We start from the raw sequence: 21,723 nt of genomic DNA on the forward strand, positions 1-21,723 counted from the left end.
ACCAGCTGAGTCACTGGGGCCCAGCAGCCAGCTGGGTGGGGGCAGCTTTCAGATAAACATTTTGCTATCACGGCCCGGCCAGACTTTGTTTATTCACATCCCTCCCACACCGCGCCGCCCACTCCGCGATTTGGAGGGGCCTGATCCTGCCAAGAGCAGGGAGTTAATTTCCTGGATGGGAGTTCTGGGTGGGTTTAGGTGTCTGCAGAGCAGGACTCCTCGGGTAGGGTTTGCTCTTGGCATGGGGAGCACATCTGAGCTGAGCGTGACGCGGCAGAAGCAACGCCCGGCTGTGTTGGGAAAGATGGGACAGGGAGGACTTATGGATATGACTGCATGACAAGAAATACTGCAGATGTAAAACCTGTGAGTGAAATAGGAATGAAAGCCAGTTTGGAGATGTGAGCATGGCAGGCAGGAAGACGGGGATGAGCTGGAGACAGGAAAACAAAAGACAAGAATGTTGCCTTTCCACCTTGGCAAAGACATCCGGGAACAAGGGCATGAGAAAGGAGTCTGTAGAGTTTAGAATATAAAATGACATGGTGATGTAGTAGTTCTCACAGGCTGCAGGCAAAGTCTGTAGGTTTTGTATCTCACGCCGGTTGGTCACTGTAAATTAGAATATTCAACACAAAAAGAGATGGAATGGATTGGAACAAGAGGATCGCTCTCTTGTCCTGGCTCTCCTCCCTTTTGCCCTCACCTCTCTCCTCTGGCCCTCTCACCCTCTTCCCTCACCTCTCTTGGCCCATCCCCTCTCCTCTCTCTCACCTCACTTGCTCCTGTTTTCTCCCCACGTTTTTCCCCTGCTCCTGCCCCGTTTTTCCCCCTGAGCTCTCTTCTCTCTCTCTCTCCCCATTCTCTCTTTAGGGCTTTGCTCCAGCCCAGGCTGGTGGCTGAAGGCAAAGCCCTCTTTACCCACCACCCTTGGAACAATAAACCCCCGTGTTTCTAGAACATCTCAGCTCTGCAGAGTTCCTTGTCCCTGCCATCCACGGAAAAAATTGCAACATGGCTGGAGGGATGTGTCACTTCTCGGGGAAAATACTGGCCAAAGCCGTTCACCCCAGGAGTTCTGGCACCCCTGTTTGCCCTGTGTCCTGTCTCTGCCTCTCCCCCAGCTCTGGACACTCCACTCTCTGCCCCTGACCCACAGGAAGGTGATAGAAACTCCCCATGACCCAAAAATGCCTTTTCTCAGTCACGACACCCAAAGAAAGAGGCATTTGTGTTCCTGCTGTCAAGGTACACACCGAGGAGGAGAGAAGATGATTCACAGCAAGTCCTAAAGGGTTTTTCTGCCTGCAGAGAGACTGGGCAGGCAGCGAGTCACCAAACTCCCAAATATTTCATGGCTTTTCATTGGTTTAATGACAGATATGAACAGTTTCCTGTGAACATGACTGTGCATGGACTGCCGGCAGAAATGTGGGAACTGTTTGAATCAGCAGGGGAGGTGTCTGGGGGTAGGAAGGACAACAGAGCTGGGGAGGGACTGGGGACAAGGGATGGAGGGACAGGACACAGGGAATGGATCCCAGTGCCCCAGGGCAGGGCTGGATGGGATCTGGGGCAGGAATTGTTCCCTGGCAGGGTGGGCAGGCCCTGGCACAGGGTGCCCAAAGCTCCCGAGTTCATCCCTGGGTGTCTGTGATTCCTGGCTGCTGCTGTTCTCAAAAACAGCCCCGAAACAAACAAACAAAAAAAATCCTGAGGAGCCTCTGCCACAGTAAGGAAATGTTTGTGGGGGAGTTGGAGGGAAAAGTGGGGCGGATTTATCAGCACATCTGTCAGCACAGCTGGAGAGCAGGGTGGAGGGGGAATGGGAGAGAGATAAAGGCTGGGGGGGAGAGGAAGGGGAAGGGAAAAAGGGAGAAAGAAGAGGGAGAAAGAAGGAGAAGAAAGATGGGTAATTCAGCCTGGAGGAGAGAAGCTCAGAGCCCCTGGCAGGGCCTGAAGGGGCTCCAGGAGAGCTGCAGAGGGACTGGGGACAAGGGATGGAGGGACAGGACACAGGGAATGGCTTCAGAGTAGGATTTGATGGGATCTGGGGCAGGAATTGTTCCCTGGCAGGGTGGGGAGGGGCTGGGATGGAATTCCCAGATTTGCTGTGGCTGCCCCTGGATCCCTGGCAGTGCCCAAGGCCAGGCTGGACATTGGGGACAGTGGGAGGTGTCCCTGCCATGGCAGGGGTGGGGCTGGGTGGGATTTGAGGTCCCTCTGAGCCCAAACCAGTCTGGGGTTTCATGGTGGGCTCCAGGAGGAGAGCTGCCATCCCCCAGTGGCTGAGGAATCCAAGCACAGATCCCAGCTGTGATTTCCAGAATTTAACACCATTTCCCAGTGTCTTTTCCCGCCCATTTTGCCACAGACAACCCTCCTCTCCTGGATTCTGCTCAGTCATTACTCCCTGCTGTTGCTGTGGACGTTCCCTCCCTTTCCCTCCCTTGTGCAGACCATTCATCAAAGGTTTGTGATGCTGTGGCAGGACAATCCATCATCCTGCTGGACTGAACTCCCCACCATTCCAGGGCTGCGTGATGCCATTCAGAGGAACTCAAGAGTTTCCCATCTTTTCTAAATCAGACCAGAACCAAATCTGTGCTGATTGCAACTCCCATCATCTTTTAAAGAATTCTTACTCAAGTGTTAGTCAGGAGCAGGTGAACCAGAGGGGACTATCAGGAGTAATTATTTTTATCTGGCCTCATCCCCACACTTATCAAAATTTCTGGAGCAGAGAAAGTCCCCAGTTCACTCCTTTAGCACAACGAGCCAAAAATACTCTCTGAGCAGCTCTGTGCTGCCCCTGCTGGGGTTATTTTTCATGTATTTATAGGCAGGATTTTACACCTCCCGAGGGAATTCTGTCATGGAGCGTTTGAGGAGCCCAGGCTGGTGGGGTTGGGACACAATCCCAGCACCAGCTGCCCCTGTGAGGCATTGATTTAGAAGAATTAAAAACTGTAGTCAAAATAGATAGTGCTGAGATACTTCCCTTTTGCTAACAGAAGCCAGGCTGAAGGAACTGATAATCCTTGGACGGAACTGATAAATCATAGAACCTGTCAAACTAGGCCTTTGCATCCTGAATAATCAATAGACCCCATAAATACAATACAATACAATACAATAAAATACAATACAATCATAAATCAAACAGTCCTGGAAAAACAGGATTCAGCTGTCACGAACACTAAAGGTTAAAAAGTCAAAGAGAGGAAGACCCATCTTACTTCATCATTTTGGGACCCCACCCCATAAAAAAGACCACCGACCCATTTCAAAGAATAAACTCCCCATGATTAATGGCTTTTTGGGCTAATTACCATACCAGGGAATGGAATGTACCAGAGTTATGAATGTGCATTTGTAGTTTGTGTATTCAATACTCCTGTAGATAAAAAACCCTGTGATGATCTGTAAATTGCATGTGTGTTTCTGGGAGCTATCCCGCACGCTGCCCGGCGTCGTAATAAACCTACACTTTCTAACTTTAAACTGTTAGAGAGTCTTTGTCCGTCATAGTTGGATATTGGTATTAGATCAATGTCCATAGTTTTTTTAATAAATCACCTGGGGTGTGTCTGCTGTGTCTGACACTGCTGCAGGGAGGGGCACTGACAATTGTGCTCCCTCTGATGTTCAAAATGTGTTTCATCGCTCCTGAGAGGTAAATAGAGATGTTGTTTCCTCCAGGAACTGAGTGGAAATTCCCAATTTGCCCCACAATCTCTGCTCAAGCAGGGATTGTTTTGGGCAGGTTTTGATGCCCTGTCATCTCTCAGAGATATTTGGACAGAAAAAATCTCTTTGCCTGTGGCCCAAAGGGATCCTTGCAGGTTTCCTTGGGTGGCCAGAGCAGCAGGTGGGGCTGCAGGGAGGGGACCAGCCCTCCTGGCTCTGTTCTGTGAGCCCTGGAGCGGGGGCTGCCTGGGAGCAGCATCACAACTCCCTGTGCCTGCCGCCCTCTGATGTCATGGCAACTGCAGCAGGAGCGCGGGGATGTTAAAAGATCTTTGATCCCTCGGTGATTTTTGGAGAAAGGAATGTTGGAAACCCCAGAGGGACCTGTCAGAAATGATTTTGCCTCATTTTCCCTTTGTTCCACCCCCCTTTGCCTCCTCCCTGCTCTGTCAGTGCCCTTCCAGCCCAAGACAAGAGCAGGAATCACATTTCTGAGCTGCTGCTGCTGCCTTTCTCCTTCCTACCCCGAGCCTCACCTGAGGTGCAGGAGTTCTCCCTGCCCAGCACACCGTGACCAGATGTTGGGTTTGAAAGCAAAATGAGTGACAGGCTCCAAGTCAGAAATGCAATTTAATGAGAAGAAAGGTAAAAAGGTAAAAATAAAATAAAATAAAATAAAAGAAAAGAAAAGAAAAGAAAAGAAAAGAAAAGATAATAAAACCAATGCAATAAGACAAAGGAGCACTGCCAGAGTCAGAACACACCCTGAGCAGGGTGGGGGGAGCAGTCCAGGGGAGGGGCTCTTCCTGAAGCAGTGATCCCACAGAAAGGTCTGGGAGCTCTGCTCCTCTGGGAATCCAGTGGCTCAGGGCTGCTTGTCCTGTCCCAAATCCCAGATTCTCTCCAGGTGGGAATGCTTGGCTCCTCCCCCTGGGCATTGGGAGCATCTCCCAATGGGATGAGGAGTCGTGCAGTGGCTCCTTGATGGCCCATTAAACAGAGAGAGCTCCTGGAGGGAGTTCCCTGTGAGTCCTGGGCAAGGCATTGATGGGCCATGAGCAGAAGAGCCCAAAGGAGGGGCCTGGGAAAACACTGCCCCACCTGGTTCCAGCAGCTCATGGGGATGGGGATGGAATAAATACTGTGTGCACATCCCACACCACAGCCCAGGACACCAGACCCTCCTGCTGCTGGACTTTGTTGGCAGCGTTTTCATCCCGGCTCCCTCCCCCTTTCCTCGCCCAGGGGAGGTGAGGCTGCTGTGCCCACACAGGTCACCCTCCTCCTCCTCCTCCTCCTCCTCCCCAGCCCTTTCCCAGCCCTTTCTCCACAAAGTTTTGCCGTGGGAAGACTTGACTCTTGTCAGGCATGTGGAGAAGGGAGTGTGTTGGAGAAGATGAATCAGGGAAACCTTATAAATATGATTGCTTCGTAAAAGAATTTAAAAATATGAAACCTGTAATCCAAATTGAAATGAAAGGTTACTTTGAGTTGTAGGATACCGAGCCTTAGTCACTCTATAACCTGAAGACAACAGCCTGGGCAGCTGGAGGAGAATCCCTTTGGATTGAACAATCCCCTTCTGCTGCCTGAGGGATCCAAAGGTCAATGCAGCAAAACAGAAAAGTCTAAAGAGGAGTTTTTAGAGTTTAAAATATAACACATGGTAATGTAGTAGTTCTTATAGGCTGTGTGGAGATTCTATAGGATTTTGTGTCTTGTGTTGGTTGGTCACTGTAAATTAGAATATTCATCACAAAAGGAGATAGAATGGATTGGAACCAGGACCTGGCTCTCTTTTTCCCTGCTCTTACCTCTGCTCTCTGGCCTTGCTCTCTCACTCCCCTCTCTCTCAGCTCTCACCCTCTTGCTCTCTCTCCCTCTCTCTTTGGGGTTCCCTCCAGCCCAGGCTGGTGGCTGAAGGCAAAGCCCTTTTTACCCACCACCCTTGCAATAAACCCCCGTGTGTCTAGAACATCTCAGCTCAGTTCCCTCTCCCTGCCCTCCACGGCTGATCCTACAGGAGTGTGAGGTTTTCACACTGGACTGACAACAATCCCAGAGGCTGGAAAAGCTTTTCCCAATTTTTACCCATTTTTTTACCGACACCACAACAGCGGGTGATGCACAGAGTGAACAAATCCCTCTCCTTGTTGTTTTTTTTTTTTGTGGGGTGTTGCAGGGGACGAGGATGCCGTGCACGTCCCAGTTTGCACACTCAGATTCAAACACCTCAGTGATTTCCATGTTGAAGGCTATCAGAGCACGCTGGAAAGCTGTCTGCTAATTTAACTCACCAAGCTAATTACTGAGCTGCTGAAGTGAGGAGTGGAGGTGCAGATGCCTGAGACGTGGGGCAGTTCAAAATGCACCAATTCCATTTCTCATGCTGAGGAGCTCAGCCCTCAATTAATCAATGCCAAGTTCCCCGTTACACAGACAGCTTGAGGGTGAATTCCTTCAGTTCTGGGGGCTGGAAAAGTTCAATTTCTCCCACACCAGCCCCTAAAAAGATCAGTGGGCAAGTCAGGAACTCATTAGTGTCAGCTCAGGGGGCATTTTATAACTTGCATTTAATTTTTTTTTCCTTACAACCCCAAAGGCACCGTTCTGCACTGAGAGCTGGAGGCCTTTCAGCATCTCCTTTCTGTGATAATTTGTATTCCACAGAGCACGGCAGGCCCCAGGAGGGGCTGTGGGCTGGGCTGGGCTGGCAGTTCTGCAGGAGAGAGGAGAGCAGAGCTCTGGGTTTGTGCACGTGTCCCCTAATTCTCCTCACAGCTGCGGCTGCAAGAACAACATTCCCGATAAGAATTAGAGTTGCTGTGTGTTCTCCTAATAAATCTCGACTGAAATGCCTGGCACGGGGAGCAGCTGGGGTTACAGCAACGGCTGCAGCCACTGGAATGGTGAATGAACTCGGGAATGAAGGGGAACAGAAGTTCTGGGTTTGCCTCAGACCTGTGAGTGACCTGTGTCCTCGGTGACAGGTAAATTCTGGTCATTGCTGCTGTTTCTGCAGCTCCTGGGGGCACAGTTTGCAGTGCCAGGTGCTGCACAGACACAAAGCAGGGAGAGAACTTTCCCCTTTTCCTTCCCCTGAAGGCTGATGAGAGATAACAGAGGGTGCAGGAGGGGGACAGGAGGACCAGCAGAATCCTGGAATGGTTTGGGCTGGGAGGGACCTTAAACTCCTCTTGTTCCACCCCCCTGCCGTGGGCAGGGACATGTTCTGGGCTCTGGGAGAGAGACGCTCCAGCTGGAGGGCCCCCCCCATCATGGATTTCCCAAATGCTTCTAATGAAATCCCTCTGTGGGGCAATGGGGGAGACTGGGGGTGCTGTGGGGGCCCTTTTCACAGAGTCACAGAATGTGCAGGTTGGGAGAGACCTTCAAGATCATCGAGTCCAACCCAGCCCCAACACCTCAACTGGGTCATGGCATCGAGTGCCACATCCAGTTTCCTTTTATACACATCTAGGGATGGTGACTCCACCACCTCCCCGGGCAGACTATTCCAGTATTTAATCACTCTTTCTGTGAAAAACTTCTTCCTGATATCCAACCTGTATTTCCCCTGACAAAGCTTAAGACTGTGTCCTCTCCTTCTGTCAGTGCTGCTGGAGAGAGAGACCAACCCCACTGAGCACAGGCACCTTTCAGGGGGTTGTGGGGAGTGATCAGGTCACCTCTGAGTCTCCTTTTCTCCAGGATAAACACCCCCAGCTCCCTCAGTCGTTCTTCCTCTGGCTTGTTTTCCGATCCCTTCACCAGCTTTGTTGCCTCCTCTGGACACGTTCAAGTGTCTCAATGTCCTTCCTGAACTGAGGGGCCAGAGCTGGACACAGCACTCAATGTCCACCCTGAACTGGACACAGCACTCAGTGTCCATCCTGAACTGGACACAGCACTCAGTGTCCATCCTAAACTGGACACAGCACTCAGTGTCCACCCTGAACTGAGGGGCCAGAACTGGAAGGAAAGAGGCTGGAGAGCAGCGTCTTGGCTGAAGGGGCAGCAGGAAAACAGGTTCTCACATAAATCCCATAAATCTCTGGATAAGACTGGGGAGGGAGATCACTCTGGCTTTCCCAGCAGAGTGGGAGGAGGAGCCCCCTGCACACGCCAGGACCTGGCTCAGACATGGCCAGGGGATCCCTCACCTGGAGCTCTGGGTGTGCATTCAGAGCTTTATGGAGGAGATTCCTGAATCCCTTCTGTGTGGGTGCTGCACATCACATCTTCTCATCTTCTCTGCTGGCAGGGAGCCTCGTCCTCACTTTAGATCTATTTTTGTCTCTACTATTATTATTATTATTATTATTACTACTACTATTATTATTATCTGAAATCATTTGCTCCTCTATTTTCCTTCTTTCTGTGATAAAAACAACCTCAATCTTGATGATGTTTTCCTTCCCTAAAAATACCCCTGGCAGCAGAGGCCTGGGAAGTGCCTTGTGCCAGGCAGTTTGTGCCCAGCCGAGAGCCCGGGCGCTGCAGCCACGCTGTGCCAAGCCCCCAGCAGCCTGTGGGTGCCAAAAAAGCAGCACTGGGGACATCTGCCAGCCCAAGGGTGGCAGGTTTGGGACTGGGATGTGCCTGTGTGTACAAACTCGGGTGCTGTGATCCAGCAGGAGTGAAGCTGACAATAACCACACCACTCTCTCCTGGAGGGGAGAGCTCTGGCAGCTCCCTGTGCTGCCCAGGAGACACTTCTGCACTCTGGGGAGAGATTTCAGTCCTGATTACCCACCTGAAAAACGGGCAGGAATTGTCCTTCCGTGCAGGTTTCTGGGTGCAGGTCCCTGCTGTGCAGGAAGCAGAATCTCAGTTGGTTGTCAGGGGCTGGGAAAGATGGGACAGGAAGGGCTTGTAGATATGATTGCCTGGTCAGAAATACTGGAGATGTAAAAGCTGTGAGGGAAACAGAAATGAAATTCAGCTTTGAGATGTGATCATGGCAGGCAGGAGGACGGGGATGAGCTGGAGATGGGTGGAAGGACAGAAAACAAAAGGCCCCAAGGGTGCAGCCCCTCTCCACCCTGCCAAGGCATCAGGGAAAAGGTGGATGAGAAAAGTCTCTTTAGAGTTTAGAATACAGGATGATGTGGTGATAGAGCAGTTCTCATGGGCTGCAGGCAAAGTCTGTAGGGTTTGTATCTGGCGCCGGTTGGTCACTGTAAATTAGAATATTCAACACAAAAGGAGATGGAATGGATTGGAACAAGGTCTTCGCTTTTTCCCCGCCCTCTTTTCCCCTACACTCTTGCTTGCTCTCTTCCCCCTACTCCCACCCTGCTTCTACCCCTTAGCTCTCTTCTACCCTCTCTCTCTGCACACCTGAGATATTCCAGAAACACGGGGGGTTATTGCAAGGGTGGTGGGTAAAAAGGGCTTTGCCTTCAGCCACCAGCCTGGGCTGGAGGGAACCCCAAAGGGAGAGGGAGAGAGAGAGCAGGAGGGTAAGAGGTGAAAGAGATAAGTGAGGTGAGAGGGGTAAGGGAGGTGAGTGAGGTAAGGTCAGGGAGGTGAGGTGAGGTCAGAGAGATGGGGCAGGTAAGGGAGATAAGGTCAGGGAGGTAAGGTAAGAGATGTGGGGCAGGTTAAAAGGGGTGAGGACCTTGTTCCAATCCATTCCATCTCCTTTTGTGTTGAATATTCTAATTTACAGTGACCAACCAGCACGAGATACAAACCCTACAGACTTTGCCTGCAGCCCATGAGAACTGCTCTATCACCACATCATCCTGTATTCTAAACTCTAAAGAGACTTTTCTTATCCGCCTTTTCCCTGATGCCTTGGCAGGGTGGAGAGGGGCTGCACCCTTGGGGCCTTTTGTTTTCTGTCCTTCCACCCATCTCCAGCTCATCCCCGTCTTCCTGCCTGCCATGATCACATCTCAGAGCTGAAATTCATTTCTATTTCACTCACGGGTTTGACATCTCCAGTATTTCTGACCAGACAATCATATCCACAAGCCCTTCCTGTCCCATCTTTCCCAACAACATACGGAATAAAAAGGTTGGAAAAGACCTTTAGAACAATCAAGTCAAACCGTTCTGGGTCAGGGTCAGGTTCCCTCACACTGGGGGGGGATGACCACCCTGTCCCAGAGTCTCTTTGCTCTCACTCCTCACACAATGGGGTTCAGAGTGGGGACATGAGCAGGTACAGATTGGCCCCCGTGACGTGGGCAGGGGGAGGGATGCCCTGCCCTGTTGGAACCCTGAGAATCCCAGACTGTGTGTGCTGCCAGGCTCTGACCCCCAGCAAACCCTGCACTGACCTGAGGCCCTGGAAAAGGCTCCCAAAATTGAGTGACAGCCCTGGGATTGTGCCTGTGGAGTTGGGATAGAAGTGTGTGATATCACAGGGGGCAAAACTCAGAGCTGAAGGGTTTAGAATACAGGAATAGAGATCTAAAGCAGGATGGAGGATTTAGGGCAGGGGCTGAGTCCTTCTTTTTCACCTTCTCCTCCTTCATGGTCTGGGGGGTGTTTTGTGATTGGATAGAAAAGTCCCCATTGCGGGCCAGGGGGGGTTGGTTATTGGGGTAAAAGTCACAATAATTCAGGTGTTATTTCTTAATTGGACAGTTTATCCTTAAAAGGCCTTGGAGAGAGAGATGGGGGCTGTTTTTAGTTTATTAGCTTGAAGTGCTGTAGAACTCAGAACTGTAACATAGATAAGAATTAATAAACATCTGAATCTGAACAAGAAATAACAGCACGTGTGTTTAATCCCAACTCTGGCTGAAAAGAAGATAAACACAACACTACCCAAAGCAGTGGGGAAGGGCTGGAGTGTCAAAGGCCAGGATGACACGGATGTGGGACATGCTGAGGGGTTTCAGCTGGGCCTCCCTGCACCAGGTCAGTCCCTGTCACCAGGAAAGCCACAGAGGAGCCAGGAATGACATTGATCCTGGTCATTGGAACAATCCAGACCAGCTCCACCACAGGCTTGTCCTCCCTGGGGGGCTGGTGTAGCCCAGCTGGGCTCTGATTCTGCTGCACCCAGAGACAGATGTGACACTGTGACCACCCCAGCCTGTCCCAGTGTCCTGGGTTTAGTGTAGGATGTGCACACAGTATTTATCCCATCCCCATCCCCATGAGCTGCTGGAACCAGGTGGGGCAGTGTTTTCCCAGGCCCCTCCTTTGGGCTCTTCTGCTCATGGCCCATCAATGCCTTGCCCAGGACTCACAGGGAACTCCCTCCAGGAGCTCTCTCTGTTTAATGGGCCATCAAGGAGCCACTGCACGACTCCTCATCCCATTGGGAGATGCTCCCAATGCCCAGGGGGAGGAGCCAAGCATTCCCACCTGGAGAGAATCTGGGATTTGGGACAGGACAAGCAGCCCTGAGCCACTGGATTCCCAGAGGAGCAGAGCTCCCAGACCTTTCTGTGGGATCACTGCTTCAGGAAGAGCCCCTCACCTGGACTGCTCCCCCCACCCTGCTCAGGGTGTGTTCTGACTCTGCCAGTGCTCCTTTGTGTTATTGCATTGGTTTTATTTTATTTTATTTTATTTTATTTTATTTTATTTTATTTTATTTTATTTTTTACCATTTTACCTTTCTTCTTGCTAAATTGTATTTCTGACTTGGAGCCTCTCATTCATTTTGCTTTGCAAACCACGACACCTTGGAATCGCAACTCCTGACAATTTTCTTCTGCGTCTCCTTCCAGGCAGCTGAGCTGCCTCTGGTGATGGTGCTCTACCCAAAAACTTCATTCTTCTGTGAGGAACACAGGGACAGGGAGCACAGCTGCCAGGCAAAGGCCATGGGAGACAGGAGTGGGGCTGCCCAAGGGAGCAGTGGCACCAAATCCCTTCCTGCAGAGCAGGGAATTGCTGCCCCAACCCTAAACACTCACCTGCCTCTGCAGCCCTCGAGGGGAGGACTCTGCTCTGCAGAGACCAGAGATGTTTTTCTGCCTGACACATCCCTCCCAGCAGGGAGCTCTGCCTCTCCCCCGACACCTCAGGCTAATTAGAGACTGGAGTTGGAGAAGGTGGCAGTTTTTAATCCACTCAGTGCTGATGAGTGGAGTGTGTTTTGCTGGTTTGTACCTGGTTTGTTCCAATGTTTTGGTTTGGAGGAGATGTAAGAGCCATCATGGAATTATAGAGGGAAGGAACCTGATAGACCATTGAGTTCCAACCACCTGCCATGGGCAGGAAAACCTTCCACTAGACCAGAATCCCCAAACCCCTGAGGCTGGAAAAGCCTTCCCAGAACATCCCAGCTGTGCCCACCTTGTCCCCAAGGCAGAGCTCTGAGTGCCACCTCCAGGTGACACCTCCAGGGATGGGCACTCCAAAGCTCCCTGGGCAGCCTCTGCCAAGGCCTGAGCCCCCTTTCCATGGGGAAATTCCTGCTGCTGGCCAAGCTGAGCCTCCCCTGGCCCAGCCTGAGGCCGTTCCCTCTCCTCCTGTCAGAGAGGAGAGGAGAGGAGAGGAGAGGAGAGGAGAGGAGAGGAGAGGAGAGGAGAGGAGAGGAGAGGAGAGGAGAGGAGAGGAGAGGAGAGGAGAGGAGAGGAGAGGAGAGGAGAGGAGAGGAGAGGAGAGGAGAGGAGACTTGGAGGTCATCTCTCAGGAGATCTCCAGCTGCTACAGCCCCTTGTGTGTCCTTGTTCCTCTGTTCCCATCTCCAGGCTCCTGTGGCTCCCAATCATCTCCCCACCTCTCTCATCCTGATTTTTCCTCCCACTGTCCCCCCACCTTGTCTCACCCCTTCCCTTTTCAGTGAACCCAACTCTTCCCAGTAAAGCTGGACCATCCCCACCTCTGGCTCTGGCCCCGCTCGTGGAGGAGACGTGGGCTGGGGGTCCCCATGGCCTGGCTGAGGTTTTCCTTCTGCTGCAGCAGAGGGGACCTGGGGGCTCAGCCCTGGATATTCCAGAAGGAAAACAGTTGCCATATTAATTGCCAAGCAAGCAGCCGTGTTCCAGCACCTTCTGTTCCCCAGCAAAGCAACACTCCACGACTAAACTTTGGAAAACAAGATGCGAGTGGGTTTTTATCTGCACCCAGGAGAAATCCATCATGCCTCCCTGCTCCGAGGCTCTATTAACTCTGCGAGAAATAAATGAGTAGAAAATACAATCCGGCATTCCTGGGTGGTTCATTCATTTTTCTTTATTAATTTTTTTTTCAGCACAAGAGGAATAAAAAGGAACATATGGGGAATGAGCAGGAGCCATTTCGCAGTGCCATGGCCACCTGAAAAGGGTTCAGACCCATAATGCCTCCGAAAAATTCATTCACATTTCCCAAATCACATTAGACAGGCACAGATTGTTTTCATTTTCATGAAACTTTTTTTTACCCTTCTAAGATCTATTAAACCACAATATGCCCAAAATGACAGGGGGATAGAATTGCCCTGAAGTCCCAGAGGAGAACCTTTTGTAACTCACCTAAATGAAGGTATTTATTTTGAAATAAATTGAGGTTGGATTGAGCAGAAAAGGTTATGCCAAGACCGAAGCTGTACCAGCACAGACTACACAAACAAGGCCTGTTTTACTCTCAGCATTTGCTGGCACTGGGAACAAACTGCACCAAACTCCAAACACCAAATGTTGCAGCACTGGAGGCCCTGGCACATCCTAAAGAGTCAGTCCATGAGGAGGGGCTGAGGGAGCTGGGAAAGGGGCCAGTGACAGGAATTCCTTTGGAATTCCCACTGTGGAACCCACCTTTGGCTTGGAAATGAGTCTTCCTTCAGCTTGGAGCCATCACTGACATTTATAACTTGCTTTTTTTTTTTTTTCCCTTGAGATGTTTAAATTTTATTGAATACAGTTATTAATTTGAATTATTTTTACCATTGCTACCAGTGAGTCTGAAGTTTTTCCACAGCATCTGCTGTGAGGAGTTTGACTTGACAGAGCCCACAACAAGACCACAGAGGTGTTTTTTTCTTTTCTGAAATGCATTTCTACATCTGTAATGTCACTTCAGATAGGTGTCCTGCAATTATTTTACTTAAGAATGATGCTACATGCAAATTTTCTGGCAAAACCTTTGGAATGTGCCCTGTGTGAAAACAACAAATTAATGAAATCATCCCAAACCATCCAGCATTTGCTCTGCCACTGTTCGGGGTGAGAGGGGCACCAAGAGGGGCAGGGTTGGGACACCCGTGTGAGTCTGCTGAGTCACTTTTCCCTTCTGGTGGAACCCACCAGGTCAGGCTTGGATTTAGATGATTGCAGCCATTTGTCTCTGAGTTTGGTGGGGGAAAACACACTCGGAAGGAGTTTACAATCAGCTTTTGCCTGGTGGCAGCACCTCAGACAGAGCACACGGAGAGGACAGTCCAGCACCAAGAACTCTGGGTGTAAAACAAGAGGAGGACAGTGAGGACACGGGGGACAACGGCCGGGCTCAGGTCACCGGGGAGTTCTGTCAGTGACGTGGATCAAACTCAGGATCCTCCTCTGGATCTGCTTGGTCCTCACCCCGTAGATGATGGGGTTGAGCACGGCGGGCACCAGGATGTAGACGTTGCCCATGATGACGTGGACCAGCGGGGCCAGGTCCTTGCCGAACCTGTGCACCACGGAGAGCCCGATCAGGGGCACGTAGAAGGCCAGCACCACGCAGATGTGGGCAACGCAGGTGCTGAACACCTTGAGCCGCTCCCTCCAGGCCGCCAGGCGCAGGACGGCCCTGAGGATGAGCACGTAGGAGAGGCAGATGAGCAGAGCGTCCAGCCCCATCACCAGCAGGATGGCGGTCAGCCCGTACACCACGCTGGGGGTGGTGTTGGCGCAGGCCAGGTTCATCACGTCCTGGTGCAGGCAGAAAGAGTGCGACAACGCGCGGGAGCCGCAGAAGGGAAGGGGCAGCAGCAGCAGAGGCAGGGGCAGGAAGAAGATGACCCCCCTGGCCAGGGCCAGCAGCCCCACCTTGGCCGTGGTGCCCGTGGTGAGGACGGCGGCGTGCCGCAGCGGGTGGCAGATGGCCACGTACCTGTCCACGGCCATGGCCAGCAGCACGGCCGACTCCACGGCCGAGAGCGCGTGGATCAGGAACATCTGCAGCAGGCAGGCGCCCAGCCCGATCTCGCGGCTGTCGAACCAGTAGAAGGAGAGCGTGCGGGGCACGGTGGCGGTGGCCAGCGCCAGGTCGACGGCGGCCAGCATGCAGAGGAACAGGTACATGGGCGCGTGCAGGCCGGGCTCCAGGCGCACCGCCAGCAGCACCGCGCCGTTCCCCGCCACGGCCACCACGTAGGCCGAGCACAGCGGGATGGACAGCCAGCACTGCAGCCCCTCCAGCCCCGGCAGGCCGGCCAGCAGGAACGACGGGCTGGCCTCAGAGCCGTTGGACGAGGGCATGGCCCGCGGCGCCACCGGCGCTCATCCCGCTGCAAGGGAAACACAAACCAGAGTTTTTCATACAGAGCCCTTTCCCATGGCTGGGTTATCCCACAGGGCCATTCCTGGGATTCTTAGGGTGGCCACGCTGATGCAGAGAGCTCCTCTCCTGGTGTTTTTTACCCCGTTATGGCTCTGTGCAACAGCATTTGCGGTGACAAAACGCTGACATTTTGAGCTTGAGCAGGAATTGCCTGAATTCTCTAAAAGGCAGGGCACCGTAAAATCAACCTTTTGAATAATAAACCCATCAGCTGAATTTGTTTGCTTTTCTTTTTAAAGGACAAGATTAAAAATAATAACAAGAAAACCCAGCAGATTTTTAGTACTTTCTGTAATGCTTCAGCGCTGCTTGATTTTTTCCATATGTGCCGTGCTGCCCTGTCAGAAATGTGCTCAGTGAGGCTGGAGCTGGCAGTGCTGCCTCCCACGACCCAGCCCTCCCCAGAACAGCTCACAGGCACAGGCAGACAGGGATCTTTCAAATTTTTTTTTTTTTTTTGCACATACAAATCGGATTTTTCATCCCATGAAAAACATGTATGGAAAAAAACAGAATATCTGTGGGGAAAAAAATAAAAATAATCAGATCATTTGCCTTATTCTGTGTCTGTAGATTTTCCAGGAGTGCTGTGATCCAAAGATAATGGCCTGAGGATACATTAAAGGCTTTGCTTTAGGTACTTTTCTGTTTTCAGGCACCAGGGCAGTCTCTGTGCTGGAACAAACCCACCATCCCTCCTGCCCTGCACGGGCAGCACAAGGTCAAACACAACCTGAGCTTTCTGCTTGTTCCTTTCATGCCCAATCTGTGCAAATCAGCCATGCAAAGTGGCTTTATGGCAAGCTCTGCAGGTTTTTAATGGAGTTATTTTGTAAGAAACATTGGGTTGTGAAAACATGGGGGTTTTATTGCACATCTGTGGTGAAGGACTAAAATAACATCAGGCCCTATTCTCCTGGCGTGGGGCTTTTCCATCTCGGATGTATAACAAGGAGGACTCACATTGTAGCTTTTTATACCCAAATTACACACAGTGTGGGAGGACTGTCGCTGTCACTGAGCCCAAAATCTATTCCAGGGATGGTGCTGGCAGCCAAGCTCTTGAATTAAGACACAAACAGGGAGTCTCAGAAATCACCAACAGGTACTGAGGTATCTCAGCTGCCAGCCTGATGGAATTACCTGAGTCTCACTGGAAAATTTCTGCCCCCCTGATCATCTCCCTGAGGGAACGGGGTTGTGAGACAGGCACTGGAACAACCCCTAATTCATCTCTAATTCTCTGGCACCATAAATGCACACAGGTTTCAGAAGTGGCTCAGGATCTGGGATTGCTGGTGGGCAGAGCAGGTGCTGTGAGGGCCTGGATTTACAGATGGGACCTGGATCCTTTCCTTTGAAACACCAGTAAATGCAGATTTGTGTTCCATGGGGGATCCAAGCAGCAGCCCCGGCAGTAAACCACAGAATCACTGAGGTTGGAAATCCAGGATCATTGAGTCCAACCTTTGACCAGTCCCCACCTCATCAAAAAAACATGGAATGGTTTGGGTTGGGACAAACCTTAAAGTTCATCTCCTTCTACTCCCTGCCATGGCAGGGACACCTCCCACTGTCCCCAATGTCCAACCTGGCCTTGGGCACTGCCAGGGATCCAGGGGCAGCCACAGCTGTGCCAGGGCCTGCCCACCCTGCCAGGGAACAATTCCTGCCCCAGATCCCATCAAATCCTACTCTGAAGCCATTCCCTGTGTCCTGTCCCTCCATCCCTTGTCCCCAGTCCCTCTGCAGCTCTCCTGGAGCCCCTTCAGGTGCTCTGAGCTCTCCCTGGAGCTTCTCTCCTCCAGCCTGAATGACCCCAGCTCTCCCATCTTTCTTCTCCTTCTTTCTCCTCCTTCTTTCTCTTTCTCCCTCTTTCCCTTCCCCCTCCTCTCCCCCCCAGCCTTTATCTCTCTCCCATTCCCCCTCCACCCTGCTCTCCAGCTGTGCTGACAGATGTGCTGATAAATCCCCCCCACTTTTCCCTCCAACTCCCCCACAAACATTTCCTTACTGTGGCAGAGGCTCCTCAGGATTTTTTTTGTTTCAGGGGCTGTTTTGGAGAACAGCAGCAGCCAGGAATCACAGACACCCAGGGATGAACTCGGGAGCTTTTCAGAGTGGGAGCAGACTCGGAATCTTCTCAGAACTCTCAGTCATCAATTTCAGAATCCCGTGTGGGGATGCTGCGAGCCAGGCATCTCTCCAGCAAAGCTCTTTTCTCCTGGATGTTGTTCCCTTCTGTTAATTTTCTCTGCAACCTCCACTTCGGATCAGAGATATTTGAGCAGAACTCTTCCCTTCCCCGGTGCCAGTGGGAGCTGCTCCCCAGGCTGAGCTCCTGGGGGCTGTTGGTGTTTCCCCTGGGCAAGGGGCCCTGGGACACAGATAATTAGCACAGCAGAGAGCAAACCGTGGCCTGGGAATCCTCCCCTTAGGAATCTTCCCTGCCCTCGCTCTGGTTTTTTATGGAGCTGTTTCCGCATTATTTTTTTCTCTCCATTTTTTTCCCTCTCCAGCTACTGCACGTGTGGAGCAGAATTCCAAGTCAGTGGATCTGGGCTGGTGAAATGTTCAGTGTCAGAACCAGGAGAGTTCAGGGGTTGATGCTGTCCCAGTGCCTTTGCTGCTTCTTCCTTCCAAGGTAAACATTGACTGTTTCTTCTTATTCTCCACTGGGCTCCAGACTGGCCAAAACGTGCTCTGAGATCAACAGAACTGCAGCTCTGCAATTTGGAGGAATGAAATATTTACAATTGGTCTGAGTGACAAAATGGGGGATCAGTGGCAGGTCTGGGAGCTCTTTCCCCAACCCTGGTGGTTCTGTGACTCTGTTCTGTGATTTTGGGACATTTTATTCTGTCTGTGGGAGGACACGAGCCAGGAGAACCATGAAACCTTTCTGCCTGCCTGGCTCAGACCCAGCCCCCAGCAGAGCACGGAGCTGCTGGGACTCTCCTCTCCCACCTGTGGGATGTGGATGTCCCTGGAGATCCCCTCCCACCCCACTGAGGGGCACAGCCAGCACCAGCAGCACGTGGGAAGGAAGTTTGGCCATCCCTACAATGTTTTTGAACTCCCCCTTTGTTTTCTGCAAGAGAGTTTCCAGCCCCACCAGAGTCCCCCACCCATCCAGACACACACCTGGCTCATACAGTCCTGCTCATCTGCAGCACACCCTCAAGATTTTAGGCAACTCCAATCTAACCTTTGTGCATCATATGGACAGATAAAAAGGGTTTCCTCAAGTCTTTCAACCTTTCACAACAAATAGATGGATTTTATTGGAGATGCTGCACATACATGACATCCAATGCAGAACAATGACTGGGGCATTAATTAGACTTGGCAAGCTCAGAGACATCCAAAAGGGATGCACAAGCAGCTGTTTTCTCACTGGGGAGGGGCACAGCACTGCAGCACATGGATGATGGCTGAGCGTGGAGTTCAGAAGGGCTGAGAGAGCTCTGGGCTCCTCAATGGGGCCTCATGAGAAATGCTCTGTGCTCAGCTTGGTGTGTCATTAATCTCAGGTGTCTGCAGGGAGGGAGGAAAGCACCACGCTGAGACATGACATGGAAATTCACAGCTCTGGGCTGGGGGGCAGATCTGCAGTTCTTCCCTTTGGCAGTGACCTGGGTGGATGGAGCACCAAGAGTCCACCAGCTCTGACTGGGAAACCAGGCCCAGAGCTCTGAGCAAGAAACCAATACCAGAGCTCTGACAGAGAACCCAGTCCAGAGCTCTGACAGAGAACCCAGCCCAGGGGTCTGACAGAGAACCCAGAGCTCTGACAGAGAACCAGTCCCAGAAATCTGCCAAAGAACCCAGTCCAGAGCTCTGACAGAGCCCAGGGCTCTGACAGAGAACCCAGTCCAGGGGTCTGACAGAACCAGTCCCAGAGCTCTGACAGAGAACCCAATCTCAAAGCTCTGACAGAGGACCCAGTCCAGGGGTCTGACAGAGAACCCAGTCTGACAGAGCTCTTACAGAGAACCCAGTCCAGAGCTCTGACAGAGAATCCAGTCCTAAAAGTCTGACAGAGGACCCACTCCAGGGGTCTGACAGAGAACCCAGTCCCAGGGCTCTGACAGAGAACCAGTCCCAGAAATCCGCCAAAGAACCCAGTCCAGGGGTCTGACAGAGAGCCCAGTCCCAGAGCTCTGACAAAGGACCCAGTCCCAGAGCTCTGACCAAGAAACCAGTTCAGAGCTCTGACAGAGAACCCAGTCCAGGGGTCTGACAGAGAACCCAGTCCAGAGCTCTGACAGAGAACCCAGTCCAGGGGTCTGACAGAGAACCCAGTCTGACAGAGCTCTTACAGAGAACCCAGTCTGACAGAGCTCTTACAGAGAACCCAGTCCAGAGCTCTGACAGAGAACCCAGTCCAGAGCTCTGACAGAGAACCCAGTCCAGGGGTCTGACAGAGAACCCAGTCCAGAGCTCTGACAGAGAACCCAGTCCAGAGCTCTGACAGAGAACCCAGTCCAGGGGTCTGACAGAGAACCCAGTCTGACAGAGCTCTTACAGAGAACCCAGTCCCAGAAGTCTGACAGAGAATCCAGTCTGACAGAGCTCTGCCAGAGAACCCAGTCCATCATCCCTTTCTGGCAGAACTGGTGTAGGGAACTACCATTCCGAGCCCCTCTTCCTGCAGAGGGCCCTGAGCAGGGCCTCCCGGATGTGTGTGGACTTTATGCTGTAGATGACGGGGTTGAGAGCAGGGGGAATGGTGAGGTAGGTGTAGGCCACCACGGTGTTGACGAGGGGAGGAACGTCCCTGCCGAAGCGGTGGATCATGGACAGCCCGATCATGGGGATGAAGAAGAGCAGCACGGCACAGATGTGGGAGACACAGGTGTTGAGGGCCTTCAGACACTCCTCCCTGGTGGTCAGGCTGACGACGGTCCTGATGATGAGGATGTAGGACAGCACGATGAAGATGAAGTCCATCCCCACTGTGGACAAGAGGACGATCATCCCGTAGAAGACGTTGACCTTGATGTCGGCGCAGGCCAGGTTCATGATGTCGGGGTGGAAGCAGAAGGAGTGGGACAGCTCGGTCCTGCCGCAGTAGCTCAGCCTCTTGAGCAGGAAGGGGATGGGCAGCAGCGACACCGTGCCCCTCAGCACGATGGCCAGGCCGATCTTCAGCACGGTGCTCCTGGTGAGGATGGCCGGGTGCCTCAGCGGGTGCGAGATGGCGACGAAACGGTCGAAGGCCATGGCCAGCAGCACGGAGGACTCGATGAAGGACAGGATGTGGATGAAGTACATCTGGGTGAGGCAGGCGTCGAAGGCGATGCGGCGCACGTTGAACCAGAAGAGCCCCAGGGTGGTGGGCAGGGTGCAGAGTGCCAGCCCCAGGTCGGTGACCGCCAGCATGGACAGGAAATAGTACATGGGCTCGTGCAGGCTCGGCGTCCTCCTGATGATGAACAGGATCACGCAGTTCCCCAGGAGGGCGGTCAGGTAGAGGGCGCAGAACGGGATGGAGATCCAGGGGTGAAGGGGTTCCAGGCCAGGGATGCCCATCATGAGGAAAGCTGAAGGCTGGTAGAAGGAGCCATTGAGTTCCCACGGGGTGCGTGAGTCATGCTCCATCCCAGCTCAGCTCTGGCATGGCCTAGACCTAAAACAGACCAACAACACAAACTCCACGTAGCTGTGGACTCTCTGCTGGGCAGAGGAGCTGCACATCCCTCCACCTCCCCACCTGCCTCTGCGGGGAGCCCTGGGCTGACTGAGAGCAGGGTCACACAGGGCTGCACTCCTCTTTATCCATTAAATCCCACACTGAAGGAAAAGGATGCACATTTTTGTGTTGAAAAAGAGGGAAAAAAAAAAAAAAGAAATACTTTAGAATGAAAAGGAAAACATTCCACTGTTTCACAGCCGTCCCCAGATTGCAGAGTTTGAGATGCTCTGTGGGGTGAGCAAACGCCTCTTCCACGCTCACCCCAACCACGACCAAGCTGCTAAGCCCAGGCAGCTTTTTTATGCCAACTGGAGACCAAAAGGTGTGAAAATTGTGAGAGTTTAACCCTGACGCTTCTTATTTAGGAAATCAGCACTGGAAACACATGCAGAATTTGTTGGCACTGGCACAGGCTGCCCAGGGAAGCTGTGGCTGCCCCATCCCTGTGAGTGTTTAATGCCAGATTGGAGCAGCCTGGCCCAGTGAAGGTGCCCTGCCCCTGGCAGCTGCTGGAGCAGGATGGTCTTTAAGGCCCCTCCTAATCCAAACCAGTCTGGGATTGCAGGATTTCCAGCAGAACAGAGAATCGGGCACTCAGACCCTCCTGCTCTCACTCAGGAGATGATGATTCCCAGGGCAAGGAGGATTCTCAGTGGTTCTCACACCCGAGCCCTGCTCGTTTCACAGTCTCACTGCCAGGTGGAGGGGAATAAACGAGCAAAACCCCACAGGGACACGGGCTCTGTGTGCTGCCTGGGGCACCTCTGGGTGACAGGAACAGCACAAGGCACAGCACAAGATGTTCCAGGTTCAGAGCCGTGGGGAGGATCCTGGGGAATGAACTGGGAGTTAATGGAGGGGAGGGGGCACACGGGATGGGGAGGGGGCACACA

The 21,723-nt window shown here is 52.3% G+C and overlaps 1 protein-coding gene and 1 long non-coding RNA gene across 2 annotated transcripts in view; one reads left to right on the forward strand and one right to left on the reverse strand.

Annotated features, from left to right (window-relative positions):
• LOC310906530 overlaps positions 1–21,723 on the forward strand; it is a 101,297-nt gene that overhangs the window by 37,269 nt on the left and 42,305 nt on the right. The window lies entirely within an intron of this gene.
• Positions 122–21,092, reverse strand: LOC310905763 (uncharacterized protein). The gene is made up of 4 exons (XM_083854456.1): positions 19,766–21,092; positions 15,823–15,884; positions 12,459–15,070; positions 122–349 (listed from the first exon to the last, which is right to left on the reverse strand). Exons 1-3 carry the CDS (start codon positions 20,734–20,736, stop codon positions 14,100–14,102), a joined length of 2,004 nt encoding a protein of 667 aa, XP_083710582.1. The 5' UTR covers positions 20,737–21,092; the 3' UTR covers positions 122–349; positions 12,459–14,099.

The sequence above is a fragment of the Zosterops lateralis genome (genome assembly GCF_965231275.1).
Source record: "Zosterops lateralis genome assembly, chromosome: 2".
Taxonomy (NCBI): domain Eukaryota; kingdom Metazoa; phylum Chordata; class Aves; order Passeriformes; family Zosteropidae; genus Zosterops; species Zosterops lateralis.

Bases quoted from the DNA above. Each gene is read 5' to 3' on its own strand.
- LOC310905763 (XM_083854456.1), bottom strand. From the start codon at position 20,736: ATGGAGCATGACTCACGCACCCCGTGGGAACTCAATGGCTCCTTCTAC. The intron at 15,885-19,765 runs GTAGTTCCCTAC...TGGGCATGAAAG, and splicing joins AGGAAGAGGGGCTCGGAATG to GAACAAGCAGAAAGCTCAGG. The intron at 15,071-15,822 runs GTGGGTTTGTTC...CAGCGGGATGAG, and splicing joins CGTGCAGGGCAGGAGGGATG to CGCCGGTGGCGCCGCGGGCC.